This window comes from Botrytis sinoallii (genome assembly GCF_014898435.1).
Source record: "Botrytis sinoallii strain Bc 23 chromosome Unknown BSIN_020, whole genome shotgun sequence".
In the NCBI taxonomy this organism is placed as follows: domain Eukaryota; kingdom Fungi; phylum Ascomycota; class Leotiomycetes; order Helotiales; family Sclerotiniaceae; genus Botrytis; species Botrytis sinoallii.
In genome coordinates this window covers 222,681-243,207 of record NW_024066047.1, presented here as the reverse complement: position 1 = coordinate 243,207, position 20,527 = coordinate 222,681, and the positions used below count along the sequence as shown (strand labels likewise).

The 20,527-nt window shown below is 36.5% G+C and overlaps 5 protein-coding genes across 5 annotated transcripts; 2 read left to right on the top strand and 3 right to left on the bottom strand.

Moving 5' to 3' along the window:
• Positions 1–5,378: 5,378 nt before the first annotated feature.
• On the top strand, positions 5,379–5,822 carry EAF02_009492 (uncharacterized protein; the record flags this gene model as incomplete). Its single annotated transcript, XM_038905540.1, has 1 exon — positions 5,379–5,822. One exon carries the CDS (start codon positions 5,379–5,381, stop codon positions 5,820–5,822), a length of 444 nt encoding a protein of 147 aa, XP_038754598.1.
• Positions 5,823–15,366: 9,544 nt separating this feature from the next.
• On the bottom strand, positions 15,367–15,711 carry EAF02_009491 (uncharacterized protein; the record flags this gene model as incomplete). The annotated part of the gene is made up of 1 exon (XM_038905539.1): positions 15,367–15,711. One exon carries the CDS (start codon positions 15,709–15,711, stop codon positions 15,367–15,369), a length of 345 nt encoding a protein of 114 aa, XP_038754597.1.
• Positions 15,712–16,332: 621 nt separating this feature from the next.
• On the bottom strand, positions 16,333–16,863 carry EAF02_009490 (uncharacterized protein; the record flags this gene model as incomplete). Its single annotated transcript, XM_038905538.1, has 1 exon — positions 16,333–16,863. One exon carries the CDS (start codon positions 16,861–16,863, stop codon positions 16,333–16,335), a length of 531 nt encoding a protein of 176 aa, XP_038754596.1.
• Positions 16,864–17,541: 678 nt separating this feature from the next.
• On the top strand, positions 17,542–18,667 carry EAF02_009489 (uncharacterized protein; the record flags this gene model as incomplete). The annotated part of the gene is made up of 2 exons (XM_038905537.1): positions 17,542–17,867; positions 17,998–18,667. 2 exons carry the CDS (start codon positions 17,542–17,544, stop codon positions 18,665–18,667), a joined length of 996 nt encoding a protein of 331 aa, XP_038754595.1.
• An 867-nt stretch (positions 18,668–19,534) lies between these two features.
• On the bottom strand, positions 19,535–20,017 carry EAF02_009488 (uncharacterized protein; the record flags this gene model as incomplete). Its single annotated transcript, XM_038905536.1, has 1 exon — positions 19,535–20,017. One exon carries the CDS (start codon positions 20,015–20,017, stop codon positions 19,535–19,537), a length of 483 nt encoding a protein of 160 aa, XP_038754594.1.
• Positions 20,018–20,527: the final 510 nt, after the last annotated feature.

Sequence of the window (20,527 nt, the reverse complement as noted above, 5' to 3'; positions counted from 1 at the left end):
ACAGCGCTTCGGATATGCTGACGATATAGCTATATATCATACATCTAAGGACCTATTCACGAATACACGTATGCTCCGCTGAACCGTTTGATGTATTCTATGATGGGGAGATCAGAATAAGGTCTTTTTCGCTTCGGAAAAGTTTGAGCTACTTCACATATCGAGGAAACATGAAATTGCAAACCCGGCTATAAGGATAAGTCGGGACCTAATCATCACGCCGATCCCTCTAGGGCTCACCAACAGAGCACAACCGATCTTACACTGGCTTGGCGTTTTTTTTTGATCGGCGCCTAATATTCCTATAGCATATCAAAACGCGCACCGCGAAAGCTATGCGTGTTGCATCCCACATCCGATCAATAGCTCATACAGCCCACGGACCATCTGCAGCCTGCTTGCGAAAAGCGATCATTACCTGTGTACTCTCTGTCGCCCTCTTCAGCTCCGAAGTATGGTTCGATGGGCTATACAAACAACGTCCAAATGCAGGCCATGTTCCGGTCGGCACCGGGATCAAGAAACATGTCGACCTAGTCAGCAAGACGATTCACAGTGCAGCACGGGGAGCTTTACCCGTCTACAAGACGACCCCGACGATCGCACTCCTCGTAGAAGCTGGTCTCCTAGCTGGAATTGTTGTACTAGAGCAAGCCAGACTGAGGTTCGCGTTTCGGCTTCAGATAGTGGATGCACAACACCTACTTGTAAACCGATTGAAGCTGTGCATCAGGAAGAGAGGACGAGGCACAGGTACTCTGAAAGGTCCCAATACAAAACTGCAAAGAATAGGACGGGCGATCCCTGCCACCGAGTGCCCCAGACTCTTATGGCCTCACTTTTCTCCCGAGTGCCGCACCGATCCAACGAATGGTATGGACAAAGAGGACACCGCGAAAGCATTCAAGGAATGGTGGGACTTAATCCCCAAGAAGACTACTCTGTGTTTTCAGACGGGTCTGAACAATACGATGAATACGGTTACTGTGTGGGGTACGGCTTTGCAATCTACCGCGGCAAGCAATAGATCGATAGCGGCTACGGCTGTGTATGCGAACAGTTGCATGTTTTTGATGCTGAGGCGATCGGCGCGTGGCGGGGACTAGAACGCCTCCTGAGCATTATTGATTGCCCCTACCAGAAACGAATATGGTTATGCATTGATAGCATCTTAGTAATCTAGGGAATACGAGGAACCACTGCTGCCTCCTTTCAATGGGTATACCACAAATGCCATCAAGCGATGCAACACTACGATATTGTAATCAAGTAGTCCCCTGGGCATACTGAGATTGAGGGCAACGAGGCAGCCGATCGCCTTGCTGATCAGGACACAGCTAGGCCGCTTGACCCTAGCCCATCCTGCCTCCCCACAGTCAGCAGCTCCCGCTTTGTCCTACGTGCCAAATGTCGGCGTTTCCGAGAGCAGATGGTGGAAGGAAAAAAGGGGCCTAATCTCCGAAACGTACAATGCATGGAAACCGGTATATGATATCTCGGAGCCGGAAAGCCTCAAGCTCCCTTGCGGGGTACTACACAGACTCATAGCGATGCGGACTGGACACGGTGACTTTGCAGCCTATTACATCAGATTCAATCACGAAAATAGTATGAATATCTGTATATATGGGATTGAGAAAAGCCCATTGTATTTCTTTCAATGTTCAATCAATAATCAGACGCGCGGCGATTGGCCGCTTGTATCAAATCGATTTCAATCCGAATGGGACGCGATAGCATATATCAACCGTATCCTGTGAACACAATATAGTTTTACTGACCTTCTTGCTAAATCCAGATTCTATACTAGGATATGCTCAAACTATACGAAACTACGCGAATTCCAACCTGCTCCAATACCCCGAGGATAAGCTCTCCACCCTAATCAACCTAAGATCTGTACCGAACAGCCATAAACGCTCCAAGCACTCTCCCGATCGATAGCAATCGACCTGATCATCTGCCGACACCCGGATGGCATACGAAACAAGGCCCTCTGAAACAGGACCACAAACCCTTAGACAGAACAGCCGCAGGATCGCTATGAGCGGTACTGAGCGGGGGAATACCAGAAGCAACAAGCCCCTGATTAGCTAACATTACACTACTATGAGCGGCTGGAACGCTAGCGGCCCGTAGGCCCGCTCCTTAGTACGTCTAGAATACCCCTTGGGAGGTTAGATATTAGACGTTAATCACTATAAATAAATAAATAAATAAATAAATATCTTGAGTAATAAAGGGATTATTAAGTAGATTGAATTCTTCAACTCTTTTTCTAAAACTAGTTGGCTGATTGATTGATAGAATAGAACTAGAGATTTCGAATTAAGGGTTTTCAAAAGGCAAAGAAGAGTTTGAAAATATTAGGGTATCTAGAATAATAATGAAATAAGTATTTAATATAATAAAGGCTTTAGAAGAAACCTTTATTATAATTGTATTCCAAAGTATTAATAGATTATTACAAACAATCCATATTAGAAATTATATTCTTATTTTAAAGATTTAAAATAAAAATTTTATACGAATTTTTATATAAGTTTTGTATTTAAAGTATCGACGACAATATCACAATAATTACTAATCAGAATCACTTAGGGGCAATTATAATCAATTTGGTTTAATAAACTATAATCTAAATCGATCGCGAAAGGATTGTATTTCGAAGAAAAAGTTTCCTTCGAAATTTGTTGTGTGCACTGTTACCGCCGCTCTACTCATACTACAACCCTTTTTTATACCCTTTGGCTTTCAGCCACTCAAATACTACGACAACACAATACAGAGAATGCCATCACCTTCAAATAATACCATACTCTGGGCATCAATACAATACAACGTTTTTCTTTTAATTTTCGAATTTTCGAATTTTCCGAATTGATTTGTATATAAGCAATAGAGCTTAGGATTCAGCCCTGCCCCACTATTTTCAACAGTTTCGATTATACACATCTAATAAGAACTGGAGGATATCAAGCTTATAAAGATATACAAAGGCTAGTTTAAAAGAGATAAAGACAGAGAAGAGTGGTGCCTTCTTCTGCTATCTCACTAGCAAGAGGACCCTTTGCTATATTGGAGGCAACTCGGAAGGGGATAACTCTTGCCTTTTATAGAAAGGGAGGGATAGCAAATTGGATTTAGGATTTTAAAAAGAGAAATTGGATATTGGGATGCTTTAATTGGATAGGAATAGAGGAAAGTAAGAAAGGAAGTATCTCAAAGAATAAAGACTATTTAATCTCTATTTACACTCCAAATAGAGATCAGGCATAACACCCCAGCATTCGTTTTTACTCCCCCAAATTGAATATATCTACTGTAGATATCCACTAGCAGTTGTTAGGTTCTTAAAGCCTAGCCGTCCTAAATAGTCTTGGACGGAGAAAAGGACGTTAATTCAATCAATCAATCAATCAATCAATTAATGTACATCTCCCGAACGTTGATCTTTTCCTAATGGATTCATCAGATTCCAAACTTCGAAAAGCACAGGTGCGAATACGAACTTACGCGTTTTTATCAGAATAATTGGAACTGGATTGACTCAGCCCTGAAATGTGGACACTATAAAATTGGGGTTATGTAAGTCGTTGGTTTATATTACAAAAGTTATAATAACCGAGTGTATGCCACCTTTTGAAGATTGAAAGCTATGTTCATACGAGTAGGATTGAGAACTAAAGCTCCATGGCATGGTAATATTTTGAGGAGATATGAAAATTAATCCGCGGAACAAAGTGATAAGATTGTTGCTGATATACATTTAGTTAGGGTACATTGCGGGGAGATATTCGCTTCAAGTCTCGCTGGTATCGCTTTACGGGGAAATTTGTTCCTTTTCCCTAGGTATATAGAATAAATGCTTAAGTTGTAAAGCATATTTTTGTCTAGGGGATGCAAAAGTAAACATCGTTTTTATTTGTGAAATAAACGAGACGGGAATGATCGAATCCTGGGGAGGTTTATACCTCTGAAGTGGGCTAGTTTGGGACAAGATAGATTCCTGTCGAAGGAGACTTGGAATAGTTGCAGAGGATCAAGAACCATGTCCAAGTAAATTAAGAAAAATTGAATGGTTCATACTTTTCTCTCTCAAGACAGGTGGCAGATACTGATTCTTATAATTCGCTCTTCTTACAACGGGTATAAAGGCCCCAACTAATTTGATTTCCAAACATAACTAGGTAGCATCTTTAAGGCTCGAAACAATACCCACAACACAATTAAAGTCGTCTCAATCGTCTCAAAGCTTCACCACAAGTCTTCAGTTTCTGTCTCGATTTCATGTCCTTACCGAGAAATCTGCTCAGTTCCTCAGCATGAAGATCCTAGAGCAGCTGACTTCAGTCTACATTTCGACTATCGCTGCTCTCAAGTAAAAAGTGATAAACGAATTTTTGATCGTTGTTCATAAATTGCTCTCGAGATACCTCATAATACCTTGCAAGAGTACTGAGCATGCTCCAAAATACCTGTTCAAATACACATTGCGCAGCCTAGTTCAAAGCTCCACATGAGAATAAGACAGGTATCAGAAGACACAATACTCTCGCTCGAATTGGGGAATTAAATTATCTCTTGTACTTCGTGCTTGAACTCCCAAAAACACACAGTTTTCGCAGTTTTGCAGATTGGATTCAGATTGCTGATAATAGTAATAACTCATCTTGATTAGTCGTTGCCTATACCTTAGTATCATATCTGAGACCATCAATGATATGAGAAGAGCTGAATTTTTCCAGCTCCATGATAATCTGAATAGAGAGTTTTGCTTCTATTGCGACTTATTTTTTATGATTCTAGGATAGTATAGAGCTCTTTTAAAGAACTTATTGATCAATTCGGGAGCTTTTGAGCATCGGTAGACGGTTTGAAATTATATAACGGAAGGATTCATTTGAGATAGGAGACGACTGTCTCCAAGATGATGAGTGTTCACATACACACTCCATGTATTCTCCTCAATTCACTGTGCTATGAATAATTTTTCTGATTGATATATACAATTTGAGTCCCAATCTGATACTGATTATATAACGCCGTACCTAATATCTACGCTCGTTGACCGTAGCACTTGTACTGTCTCGCCAGTACAAACGGTTCCCGAAAGAATCATGTACGGCAGTGAAGTACGACATGTGCATGTATTTGATATTAGTGTCTTCTCCTGGAATCATAAATAGGTTCCAAAGATCCTAAGTTTCCCTCCATCATTCCCCTCTCATTACAACATCTTGAATCAAACCTTCGATCAACAAACAACTCAGACTATTTCTACAAATTCACAGAAATAAGCCTTCAAGTTTCACAAAATTACAACCAAAAACATTTCCCTGCACTTCAGAATTACTCATACTTCTAGATCTATCAAAATGCCTAAAACCAGAGGACCCAAGTCTAACGCAAATCGGCGTAACCGTGCCACCCGTCGCACTGATCGACTTGCCCATGTTCCTCCTCATACTATGATCAAGTACGCTGCAAGCCCGGCAGATCTGTCCATCGATCTAGATTTCTGCACCCCTAGATCAGTCGCCGGAGAGAAGGAGATTTTCGATGAACTTCTCGAAATCATTCCACAATATGCTGATGAGACAAATATCATTCAACTGAGAATAGTTTTCAGCAATGCACTTAAACGATACCGAGGGAGTCAACCGTCGAGACATTCTCGCTCGTGTCGTCGAAATTATCATGGTTTTCCACACATCAAGGAGATACCTTTTCTATTGATATCAATCACTATGACTGGAAACAAGTCAGCTCTGCGTCCGCAGTCTACGGCCTCAAGTTCCCTAGTTGGACTTTCGATATGAAGGTAAAAAATCGAGAGGTTCAACAAATCCTGTTCAACTCACGGATCGATCGTCAACTTCGAGCAGCAGAGGCAAAGCACTCCAAAAAGCTTTGTAGGGTTAGGGGGGGGGAGAGAGGGGATCAGCTGGGGTTAGAGATACAGACCAATAGGGAATATTGATCAATCTGGATATGGGAGAGTTTAGGCATGGAAAATACTTATCCCGAGGAGAGGATGTTGCATCTGCCTAGTATCATTCGAAGGCTGGGTCTACGATTGCTTTTATGAAGCTTATTTCTCATTTTTAGGATCAAGGACCACTTTTGACTGCATTACAAGCATGAAAATTGGTTGTGCTATTTGACGGGAAGAGGCGTCTGAAGCCATAATGTTTTGGGCAGCTTCAGGGTTTTAAAGGATTACCAATCAACAGCTCTACATAGATCTATTTTGCAGTAGTAAACTAGGCATAGAAATTAACTTAATGCCTTACAAATGATGTACCTCTTTTGTGATTTAAGAAGTGACTTTTGACATTGGAAAGCGCAGTGAACTTCCAATCATCTACTATGCCGTTTGCATTATGACTATTTCAGTCATTCATTTCATTATACGCCCTTTTATTGGGCCATTTGAATAGAGGGATGTTGACGTACATAAAAAACATAAATAACCCCGGTATACTTATTATTAGCAGTCTTTTGTTGGATATTTAATGATTGCAGCTTCCAGAACAAATACTTCCACTCCTTCGAACAAATCAACATTCTTAAGCCATGTCTCTCATCAAGAATGAAATCTAATATTGCATCACTAACTCGAAGGCAACGAAGGATTTCTGTCTGTTCAACTTATCTACAGATCAATCACTAATTCATCATATAGAACTCTGTTTTACAAAAAGCTGAGGGTATTGTATGCAGAGCTCACACAACAAATTTCGAAGGAAACTTTTTCTTCGAATACAACCCTTTCGCGATCGATTTAGATCATAGTTATTAAACCAAATTGATTACAATTGCCCCCAAGTGATTCTGACCAGTAATTATTGTGATATTGTTATCAGCATTCTAAATACAAAACTCATACAAAAATTCGCATAAAATTTTTACTTCAAACCTTCAAAATAAGAATATAACTCCCAATATGGATTGTTACAATAATCCATCAATACTTCGGAATATAGCTATAATAAAGGCTTCTTCTGAAGCCTTTATTATTGTTAGAATAGAAAAAGATGTTTGTTACTAGCATACTGCTTAGTATCATATATATGATTTCAACAATTATACTAAACACTTATCCTATTGTTATCCTAGGTATCCCAATATCTTCAAGCCCTCCCCCGCCTTCTGAAAACCCTCAATTCGAAATCTCTAGCCCTATTCTATCAACCAATCAGTCAACCAATTCTGAAAAAAGAGTTGAAGAGTTCAATCTATTTAATAACCTCTTCATTATTCAAGATACAATTAATACTATTTATATATTCAATTAGAATAAGAAATGATGCTTTATAATACCCCTTAGTAATCAGAATAAACAATCTAGAATACAAAACAAAACAATTATACTAAAGAAAGCGATCCTAAAAGTAAGAGATCTTATAATATTAGCCTCAACTCTTTCTCAATTATATGATAAGCAATCGAAGCTATTAGATCTTCTAGAGATCTTTAGAGAATATATCGAAAAAGGAAAGCTCACTATAGCCTCCAATATTATTGTATCCCAAATCACTTATTTCGAATCAGCTATATAGAAAATCGAATCTCAAGCTAAAACACTAGCCAAAAATCCAATCCCAATTACTACAATACCAACTAAATCAACTTTTGCAACTATAGCAAAAAAAGGAGAATGGAATTTAGTCAATAAAGGAAAAGCTATTAAGCTTATTTTAATAAACAAAAAGATTGAAATCACTCAAAAATATCTAATCCTGATCAAACCAGAAATCCCAAATTCTACTTTCTTCTCCTTCTTAACTATTCGAAACAAAATAAACGAAGCCTTTCAAAAGAATGGAATTAAAGGGCCAGTTATTGCAGCAGCTACTCTATCCTTTAATAATAATATCATTATTATAACAAACAATCCCTTTACATTACAATTCCTTTTAGAAAAGAAAACTATTTAAAATAATATTATTAAATTCGAGAGGATTCAAAAGGATTAAAAATAGCATAAAGTTATTATCCACAAAATCCCAATAAAAGAATTCTCAGAACTAAAAGGAATAAATCTTATTTTAGAGAAAATCAAAACCTTTAATCTAGATTTCAAATCAATCGGAATCCCCTTTTAGCTCACATCAGTTTCCAAAAGAGCTTATCAACAAAAGAGAGCTATAGTTATTGCTTTTGCTACAAAATCAGAAGTAGAATTAGCTATTCGAAAGCGATTATATATTGCTAGAAGTAGTATAAGAGTAGAAAACTTTTATAAATCGAAATCAATTATATAATACTAAAAGTGTCAAGGGTTTGAATATCAAGATATTTATTATAAAAGAAACCCTTCTTATAGTTTATATGGAGATAAGCATATTACATTAATACATTTGTATATGATATATAATATCAAAGGAAAGTTCTATCAACACTTAACAGCGAAATGCTCGAACTATCAAGGGAATCATATAGCAAATTCAAAAACATACAAAACCTATTAGGTTATTTAACAAAAATCGAATAATATTTATTAATGAATTATATCAATATTCGAATTATTCAAATAAATCTTAATCGGAGTTCATAAGCTATAGAGAACATTCTATAGTTTGTAATAGAACTCAATATCAATCTTATTATTATTTAAGAATCTTGAATTATCAAAAATGGAAATAATTATTCAAATGCAAGATTGATTATACACTCTAATTTCACATAAACACTTCTGAGATTCGATTCTAAATATCGATTATAAATATTATTATATATTTCAAAAACCCTTTAATTTACAATTAATCTTTTTCCCAATTCTCCAAGAGATTCTGATATTCAGATCTTCAATTATCGAAATAGAAATAAAACCTTTCAAATAGTTAATATTTATAATGAAGCTGATTAAGCTAAAGAAAAGGGCTTTATAATTGAAAGATACTTATACAATTCAATGATTATACAAAAAACCATTTTTCTAAATAACTTCAATTCTCATTATTCATAATAGGATCCTTTTTCGGAAAAAAATGGAAACGCTAATCAATTAACCGAATAATTTGAAGACCAGAATCTTATTCTTCTTAACAAGTCTGGTTTCAATACCTTTTATCATACCAATCTCCTCAATCCAAATATTATTGATCTTATATTAGCTTTAAAAGGAATTACTTTTCAAATCCAAAACTAGCAAATACTTTCAAATACAGGATCCGATTATATAGGAATATTATTCGAGTTAAAGGGAAAAGAAGTAAGTCCCCTTAATACAATATCGCTAGCTAGATACAATACAAAGCTAGCTAATTAGAATAAATTCGAATCGATATTGAAATCAGAATCATTATATTCCCCTATTCTCTCTACTCTGGTATCAACAGTCTCATTTGAAAAGGATTCGCTAAACGATTTGAAAAAAAGAAATAATTATTCTAATCTGAATTAAACAGCAAGCAAACTTACAAGGATTATCTAAAAAGCTATTGAAAATTCTATACCTAAAGTTTCGTCGATTAGAAAAGCGAAGCTATAGTGAACCCCCGAATTAATAGATCTTTGAAAAGAGCTAGGAAGAGTAAAACAATCAATTGAATTGGATTTGAAGAACTCAAGTTTTAAAGAAGAATATTGAATTGCTAGAAACAAGTATTTTCAGGCTATTAAAACAGCTAAAAAGAATCATTAAAATGAATTTCTAGAAAAAGAGGATATACAGACAATATTCAAAGCAATGGCTTATACGAAGGATTATCAAGATTAAAGGATACCGGATATTTCAATAGAAAGCTCTTTTGAAGGAAAATGCTCTGCTTTTAGATCAACTCTATTCCCATTTCCTCTTATTACTCCAAAACCACAATGGGAAGAATACAAGCAATCCAAGAAATAGGAATAACTTAGTTTTTCACAAATCGAATTAAGTAATACTTGTTCAGCCAAAATTCAAGGAAAAACCCCTGGCCTAGATGGAATCACTCAGAAGATTATTATAAAAGTATATAAAGCAATTCCATAGATCTTTTTCAATCTATTCAGTAATCTAATTAATTTAGAATATTATTTATAATGCTGGAAACAAGCTATTGAAGCAATTCTAAAAAAACCTTTAAAATCCGATTATTTAGCCCTAAAAGCATATAGAGTTATTATATTTCTAAACTATTTTGGAAAGATTAGTGAAAGGATTTTAGCTTAAAGATTAGGCTATTTAGTAGAAACTATTAATCTATTATATAAGAGTCAAATTGAAGGCTGATAAAAGAAATCAGTAATTGATGCAGCTCTTTTTCTAATTATCGAAATCGAAAGAAATAAGCAAATTCACAAAAAGACTTTAGTTTTATTTATAAATATAAAGGGAGCCTTCAATTATATTTCAAGAAATCGATTACTAGATATTTATAAAAAATTGAAATTGTGTTACGTAAGCGGACACAATAGGAGTTGTAAGCTTTACCACTACGCCACACACGCAATCTGTCCAAAAGGCACAGTATCAGGGATTGTTTCCTGATAGCTTATTACTATATATATATCCATATAACAGAGCCCTCCTCTTTAACCTTTTTCGTCCCGAAAAGGCTAGTGCAGGGGCTATTATACTATACTATAGTCAACCATATGATTTGTAATAATAGAATAACACTCTTCTATTATCCAATACCCTCACCATTAATAATCCATTATTAATGAATTCAGAATATCCAATCATTAAGCAGATATATCCTTGTCTCTAATTCGATCCACTTTTCAATTGGTTGTTCACCCAGTCCCAATTAAAAGCCCGAAATCAGAGATCCCAGAACGATATCCACAAGGTAAAATCCCTGATACTCTGTTACGTAAGCGGACACAATAGGAGTTGTAAGCTTTACCACTACGCCACACACGCAATCTGTCCAAAAGGCACAGTATCAGGGATTGTTTCCTGGTAGCTTACTACTATATATATATCCATATAACAAATTGCTAACAAATCTCATTTTCTGGATAGCCTCTTTTTTATAATAAAAATAGCTAAAACTTTTTTTCAATAATCAAATCGAATTCTTCAAGCCTATTTCGATCGGAATACTATAAGGTAGTCCAATTTCTCCAATCCTTTTCCTAATATATATTAAAGAATTATTCTTTTCAAAATCAATTAAATTTCTCTTCTATATTAACAATATTGCTTTAATCACAAACTTATCCTTATGGAAAAAGAATATTAGATTTCTTGAAAAAGCTACAAAGCAAATCTACAAATTTAGCTTGAAAAATACAATTCAATTCGATTTAATAAAAACAGAATTAATATACTTCTCAGTATTTAAGCTAACCAAAAACTTTCCAATTATATTATCCAATTCGGATATTATTAAATCTCAATCTTTAATTAAATAATTAGATATATAATTCGATCCAAATCTCAAATTCAATTAATATATTAATATCCGAATCATATAAGCAAAAGGAGTCTTTTATTGAATAACTCAACTAGCAAATATCGAAAAAGGCCTAAGTCCTAAAGCTCTTTGATAATTATATATAATTTATATAATTAGTATAGCTGATTACAAATTAGTGATTTGGTGGAAAGAATAAGTTTACTTTAAGGATAAAATGTAAGCTTTTCAAAACCTAGTTTTTCGAAAGATATTAGAAGTTTTCAAAATCGCTTCAATTCTTTTAATAGAAATCGAATTGGAATTAAAACCAGCAAATATCTGATTAGACTCAAATATCAAGCAATACACTTTTCGATTAATAAAACTTTTATTCAAATATCTAATTAATATCGAAAAAGCTATTTTAGTATATCAATATACTAATCAAGAAGTAATTAATACTTTTCAAAGAAAGTTATACAAACTAATTCAACTTGATAGAATTAGGGAATCAATTGATAAAAAATTTGATTTATTCTCTTTCAAAAAGATTATTCATTTTCATTTCTCTTTATAGAAAAAGGAAATCCCTTTTAAAGTTAATATTAATTAGGCTTTAAAAGAAAATGTAGTAATACTCCATAATATTATTCTTAAATATAGAGATCAAAATATTATTTATATTTATATAGATACTTCTTTTATTAAAAAGGGAATAGATATTGATATAGGGATAGTATTAATATAATCGAATGATCAGATTTCATATTAAGAATAAGTCAATATTGGAAGTAATCAATTAGTTTATAATAAAGAGCTATATGGAATTACTTAAGCTATCAAATATATTAGCTCAATTGTTAGTAATAAAAAGAAGTTCAAGGTTTATTCAGATAATCAAGCAGGTCTTCTTCAATTGAAAATACTCTTAAATTACTTAGAGCAAGTATATCAAATTCGAGCAATCAAGGTAGTCGAAGTTATTATAATTAAAGGATCTGAAATATCCTTGAATTAAATATCAGGACACATATCAATTAAAAGGAACGAGCTAGCAGATAAACTAGCAAAAGAGGCTACTACAATACAATCCATCTCGAATAAAACCAGTTTTGGATTGCTAGGAATGATAATCAAAGAATTTTCTCTCGATCAATAAAGTTCAATTCTCAATCAATATAAACTCAGATCCAATCAATTAGTATTAACTTATTCAAAACTATTTCTATGGAAAATCAGATCGAAAATTAAGCTACCAATTGGAACCAGTCGAAATACTGCTAGTATACTCTTTCAATTGAAATTAGGTTATGGATATATCAAATTATATCTATATCAATTCAATCACTCCAATAATAAATGTATATACAATAATATTGAGATACTACAACACCTCCTGATTAGTTATTCTATATATAAAACAGAAAGAAAAGAAATATTCCAGAATATACCATTATCGAAAATCACTATACAATTCCTATTGTATACCAAAATAGATATCGAATTAGCTATCAAATTTATCAATATTACCAAAATCACTATAAAGGCATAGCATCTAGTAAGGACTTTTGAATAAGAAGTAATAGAGGAAGGAGTAGTAGTGGAAGAGAAGAGAGAAGAAAAAAATGAAAAAAAAGCAATTAAGGAAATAAGAGGAGAGCTTGACCTCCTTATAATTTCTTGATCATCAGAATTTTCTTATTATATGCAATACATATAATGAATGGGCATTGTTCCCTAGTATTTATTTTTATTTCCCTAATAAAATCATAACTAATATTATAAATCAAAAAGTTACCTATTGGGCCCATCGGGTCTAGCCGTCCTATATAGTCTTAGACTGAAGGTGGACGTAAATTCAATCAATCAATCAATCAATCAATGTATGCAGAGCTCGAATTCGCAGAACTCCAAAATACCAATTGCTCAAACACGCCGATATCAAGAATGCGCCTGACGCGTTCCGCGATGATATCTTCGCTTATGAGATGCTTCCCCTTTGTGGAATCGATTGCGAAAATGCTTTGATGATGATGATGATGATGATGATGATGGAAGAGTATTTCGGAAAGACACCTATAATTTCATCGGATAGGTTACTAATCCTTTTGCAGTCAATGTTGATAAATAGCCTTCTGTTGTGATGATGTAACTCTGGGTGAGGTGAAATGCCTGTGGCCTGTAGGGGGCAGGACATTACTGATCAACATGCAAGCCAATTGCTATCTTTTGTGCAGGGAAAATGAATCAGAGAAATAATACATAATCTCACCCACTTCACATACTCTTCAGAAAGTGAGCTGCAGCATTCATGATGGAGATGAAGATCCCGCTGGACCCAAAAATTCTACCTTTACAGCCTCTGAGAATCACATGAAATGGAGAGTTCATCATGGAAAATTATTAAACATTACAGTTGAATAACATATACAAAGACAAAGAATCTATTCAAAGCTTCTTCAACAATATAAAATAAATATTCTATAGTCGAGTTTTTGTAGTGTTTCAATCCCTGGAGTTGTGCGTAGATATTAGGTAGTAAAGACATCAGAAAGATTGTACAATTACATCGAAAGGAACTACTAGTGTTTATTTTAAAGCTACAGTAGTTCCTAGTAGGATCTTAGAGATTTCTTGGCAGAGATTAAACAATTTGTATATTCTACTAGTCTCTGCAAATAATGATGCCATAACATGGATATCATTATTCCTGTATCATCCAAGCTGTCTCTTGCATTCTCTTTCGATCTTCTATCTACATGGAAAGACTGAGCAAAAAAAGAAATCTCCACAAGACCATTCATCCCGCCAATATCAATTTCCTTTCTCCGAATTCTAATCCGAGTCGGTATCCCTTGTATAACAAACCTCCTCGTCGCTATCGCTACCAGTCGAGTTTTCGTCAGAACAATGGCTACCAATCAATTCCGCGTACCAATCCGAATCCATCTCCACTATACCTTGACGACATGCTCTCACATAGTACTCAAACATGGTCCACCCCCTAAGGAGACGAAATTCAAGAGCACAAGAAATCTGAGAAATATCATTGATTGATTGATTGATTTAATTAACGTCCTTTTCTCAGTCCAAGACTATTTAGGACGGCTAGGCTTTAAGAACCTAACAACTGCTAGTGGATATCTACAGTAGATATATTCAATTTGGGGGAATAAAAACGAATGCTAGAATACTATACCCGATCTCTATTCGGAGTGCAAATAGAGATTAAATAGTCTTCATCCTCTGAAACACTTCCTTCCTCACTCTTCCCCTACCCCTAATCCAATTAAAGCATCCCAATATCCAATTTCTCTTTTTAAAATCCTAAATCCAATTTGCTATCCCTCCCTTTCTATAAAAGGCAAGAGTTATCCCCTCCCGAGTTGCCTCCAATATAGCAAAGGGTCCTCTTGCTAGTGAGATAGCAGAAGAAGGCACCACTCTTCTCTGTCTTTATCTCTTTTAAACTAGCCCCTTGTATATCTTCATAAGCTTGATATCCTCCAGCTCTTATTAGATGTGTATAGTCGAAACTGTTGAAAATAGTGGGGCAGGGCCGAATCCTAAGCTCTATTGCCCACACACAAATCAATTCGGAAAATTCGAAAATTCGAAAATTAAAAGAAAAACGTTGTATTGTATCGATGCCCAGAGCATGGTATTAATTTGAAGGCGATGGCATTCTCTGTATTGTGTCGTCGTAGTATTCGAGTGGCTGAAAGCCAAAGGGTATAAAAAAGGGTTGTAGTACAAGTAAAGCGGTGGCAAGCTCTATATCGAAAAGACTCTTCTAAAAGAAGAGACCTACTACGTATCATATTTCTGTATTTGAAATAGTAATCGATAATAGATATTGAATCTAACCAGAGCTTCCATAACCTTCGTATCCGTGTCTAAAGCTGGTATTCAACTCTTCGTAGGTATTGCTGTCGTAAAATCGTAATATAATCCTTCGCTATATCTCTGAACCTCTCTCCTTCCAATTCTTCCAATTCCATCTGCGACTCAATCTTAGCTCTGCAGACTCTCAAGAGAGAGCTGGAGGTTCGTAGGATGCACCGCGTACAGGTGTTGAGTCTTCGCATCCCAGAGAAATATCATATTCGCGTAGCCAGAATACAACATCAGTTCTACATAAGTCGAATTCGTCGTTGAGAGTTTCGATTATTTCAGAGAGATCTCGCTCGACTCTTATGAGACCGGAATTGTCGTTATCTGGTTCGGGGAAGCAGATATTGAATACGATTCCTCGGGTAATAGGGGCGTACTGGGAAATATGGTATTTGACATCGGAATGCTCGTAGTCGTAGTTGATTATTAAAGTACCATGATGGTATGAAAGCTCAGAGTGCCAAGTAACACCTGAAGCCATTTGGGCGTTTTTGGATCGTTTCCTTGATGTTGAATTTTTTTGGTGTTATTGATATGAAGGTGCGCTTTTGCTGATGAGATGCAAGTTGATAATACGAGAATTTTATTGCGAATGACCTGAGGTTATATATCTTCCAAAAATGTGTGTCAAGCTATGGAAAGATTAAGACTATTAAAGATGCTAATGAGATGGTCGTAGAATGAGCCCTCGAAGGGTGTCTTTGTTCCCAAGAAACTCACTTACAGCTTGAATCATCGAAGAAACCAGTTCGTTGTTTTCTTGCGATACTACTTGACATAGATATGTCTAGACAAGTCTCAAAATTCGAGTCTCCACAATCGTATGAAACTTCACCTAACAATGACAATTATGACTTCGAAATATCTCACAGTTGACAACAAGACAAAGAAATGGTACGCTGAAAGTTTCGTGGCATCTAGATTTTATAGCTCGAAGGAAAATATGGGGCTGTTTGAGAAAGATTCGCAGAAATTAAGATCTGAAGGTATAGCTTTTGTAAACATGATTGAATTGACTATAACTAGCTGATATATTCCCCCATCATCCTCAAGAAGAACCTTCATCTACTTACCAGAAAAATAACTGTGAACAAATCCTATATCATTCAAACGTTCTAGCATCATTGAAGTTTTCGAGTCGAGTGTAAAGTGGTGAATCCGGGCCGATAGAAACATAACTTCCATGTCTACCACGTTTGTATCTCAAGCTCCACTGCTGGCAACGACTACGCAGATCCAAAAACGGAGAAACACAGGTAACTTGGCGGAAGTCATCGGTATCGAGGCTCAAACTAACTTCTAGGGACCTCAACCGACGGAAGTCTTTAAGAACTCGAACAATATCTGCAACACGTTGTAGATTCTCTTCCTGATTAATGGGGCCATAATCAACGGTATATCTGATTCCGAAAGTTGGAACGTTGCAGCGAAATCTGTTCTCTGCTTCGGGGAATTGGATTTTGACGATAACTTTTTCGGTGAAGGCGGCATATTGAGTTAATGTATACTCCAACGTCTCCCCTTCAATTTCTGTGTGACCGAGGCTATAATCGTAGTTGATTGTTAAAGATCTGTTATTGCGACTGTAACTGAGTTCGCGGTGGCGTGGAATGTCATTGAGTACAGTAGCCATTTTTGGCTGAACTCTTGTCAGATGATGGAAGATGGATATGTGTGCGTGAGGCGTGATAGTGATACTATGTTAGTGTACTCGGGGAAATTGTAGATCTTAAGTATTTTCCAACGTAGCAAGCTTTCTAGGCCCGGACATCATAAAGAAAATGTCAAAAGCGAACCACAAGAGCATGCTCTCGAATCATGAAACTGAATTCATTATTGATTCGAGACAGGTGTAGACTACGAGTCGAATGTGTAAAAACCTTTCGAGAACACCCTGCCAGAGAAGAGACTTGTTGTCGGAATGTCTTAGACCTCAACAAAGAACAGAAATCCAATATGAATTAAATGAGTGCTCCTCGAAAGGTTGCCATTGTCTTCCGCAAATTATAATTCATCAATCTGTTGAAAGGTAATGTTCTATACTCTGTTAGACAATGCGACAAACGTATACTTTACTTCCATACAAAATACTCGTGGCAGCTAATACATGTACAATGATGCCTTGTCACAGGTGAAGCCCTTTGTGAGCTCTGATAACCAAGTATTCAAAAATTTGATAAATGGCCACATGTCTCATCTTATCATTGAAACAACCTGTCTCATAAGATTTCAGACATACCAATCATTTCTCGATAACATCGAACCTCCCTAATCTCCATAGAATAGCGAAGTAATCTTCCTCCGTATCACGATGCCAAAACGCAAGAACAAACTCAATCGAGCCGATCGCTTAAGACGGGATACTGCATATATCGAACCACATAAGGGCTTGGAAATTGTAGAAGGATCTTTCCTAGTCATAACGATCAACAACGATTGGCAAGTGCATACTCAGCGCAGAGGTAATAAGCCCTTCTTAGTACGACTCCCCGAATATCTACGATATACCAGGAGAATCCGTATCGAGATTTTATGCCGGGATCCGGACGACAGACGAGCCCGTGATGATACCGCTCGAAAGACCGAATTATTGACCAATATAAGGGAATTATTGAATAGATCTAACAAGATCGATAAGTTAGTGATAATCTTTCACATGAGGAAGGAGGATAAATTTGACCAATACGTTCCTCAGCTCCAGGCTTTTTTTCCTCTCTACAATCTGAATTTTACGGAATGGACGCTCCACTCACTGCCAATGGAGAAGGGGACCAAACACAATCGAAGTGAAGCACAATTCCAAACTGGAAAGAGAGATTACCACTCATCCATGGTTGCGTTTCAAGGATGGAAGGCTTTTATCCATCAAAATCGACCACACCAAGAAGTGCAGACTACGCAAGGAAATCAAGTATGTGGATGAGCGCGAGGAATTGAAGGAATCATTTTTCAACATTCTCCCTCTCTTGTTGAGCCAAGCAGCCGAAATCCGTATCAAAATCACACCATTGAAGCGCAAATACTTGTTGGCACGCATGCTTAATGATCGCAAGAGGTTGATTGACAAAATGGTTCTACTCATCAATAGATATCGAAAATTCAAGAAGGTCGAGGTTTTCTTCCGGGCTGATGAACGTAGATCTGACTACCTAAATTTTGCAATTCGTTTCCTTGGCTTGAAGCCGGCTTGGGGACTGTTTGTCGGTCTTGATAAGGAGAATCTAGAAGAAATCCCATTTGGCTTGCTTGTTGAGCGCAGAATTCAGGACCTTCGTGAACACTCCAATTTCGGCACTTCACCAGAGCTTAACCGGCTCACAGATCTTTGCGGCGAGATGATCATGGCTGTCATCCACGAGCTATCTCCCGCCTCTGCTAATTCTCTGCGTGCTTGCAGTAGATTACTGGAAAGCATAATTGATCCACCAGAGCTTTGAGATTCCCTTCCTGTTATTGTGCAGGTGAATTCTAAGGGTATTCTTGCAGTTTCCAGCCGGGAAAAAAATCACTAATTACTCACATCTGCTTCCATTCTTTCGTTGGGCGTAGGATTTTAGTTAGTATATCTAGTTCCGAATGCAAATATGAATTAGATTTCTTCAATCGAGTGACATCAAAAGTTTGTCGCACTTGCAGTGATTCCTCCCTTTCAAAACAGACGCAAGACTGTGTACCCCTACATCGGGTGTTGCACATTGGGTTTCGAATGCAATTCCTAGTAGACCGAAGCCGTCAGATTACTATATCAGCTATTCAATTTATCCGGTGAGCTCCTGGCTGGTAAGCCTTAGTAGTTTATTCAACTGATATAAATAGGAACAAGGGGCACATACTAAATATTCCGGAAACATACCAGTAAATTTCGCTTAATCGATCAAATGGTAAATTCACAACAGCTGAAAAATAGATAAAAAATCGAAACTCTATATACACTAAGAACTATACGAAATAGAATATATATTGAAGAAAATGTAGATGTAAAATTTGGTTGAATAAACCAAGTCAGGAGTTTAAGTGTACCGCAAATGAATTTTAGGACAATCATATGACTTTCAAAAAAAACCCCCAGTTGGATGTTATGAAGTAGCACTAGCTATACTCAAACTTTGAGTTCACATCTTGACAGAGGGAAGTTCTTGACAGCTACTGTAATTTTTTCAATTTATACGAGAAACTGCGCTGTGTTATAGAGAATACATGTATTCAAGTACCCCTTCATACTCCCCTGTGACTGCTAGCTATACACCAAAAATGAGGCCAATAACAAAGTGATCTACACAGTATCAATCCCTATCTTCTAACACCTACTCCGAGTCCGAGGCCATCCATATTTCACCCTCATCGCTATCGCTGGGATAATAGTTACTGTAATTCGGCGCGCCATATATAGGTCCTAGCTCTTCAAGCCAGTCCGAATCTATATCAACTGTATCTGTCCACTCACCTTCGACAAAGTAAGTCAATTCGCATCCTCTGAGACCAAGTCTTCGAAAGGCAAGAGCACTCGAAAGTTGATTTACATCGAGTCTGTGTAAGAAGAACGTTACATCGAATTGAGACACGTTTGTGAATTCGTTGTTGATAACCTTGACAATATCCTCGATTTCTCCTGTGACCCTTGGAAGATCAGAGTCGTTGCAGTTCGGGGTTGGGAATTTGATTTTGAAGTGTATTGTTCGGACGCTCGAGGCATATTGTGAAAGGTTACACACAGCTGTGGAATTTCTATAGTCGAAGTTGATTGTAAGCTTTCCATTGTTATCGTATTGAAGTTCCGAACGACGCATTGTATTCTAGGTTCTCTTTCTTTGTTGGAAAGGGTACGATTCTAGTTCGAGGGTGAAGTTTATTGCTGTAAGAGTTCAAAGGGAGTTTGTAAAGTGCTATATATCTTTATTTGTTGAATCAATAGAAGCATCAAGACTACTGGAGTGCTATTCGGGAAGCATGAAGTTTCAGATTTTTGATGTTTTGAAACATTGCCTGAAAGTCTTTGTACCGCGACGAGCCATTGTGGGAATCTTACAAACATTTCTGGGTGATTGAAGAGTTTGAAAGATCAACTAAGAGAACTATGTCTTGGGCTTTGCTCAACTACCTATCTGCATATACTATGTTGAAAGATTTTGAATCTGATTCCATGATGGTGATTGTGCAACTATATTCCATTTCCATCCATCACTAAATGGAAAGACATTCAAGCAAGATACCACAACTTCTTGAATTCAAAAGCTAGAAATGATGGATAGAGTTGTATAGAAAGTTCTCCCAATCTGGAACTAGAAACCCATTACTGG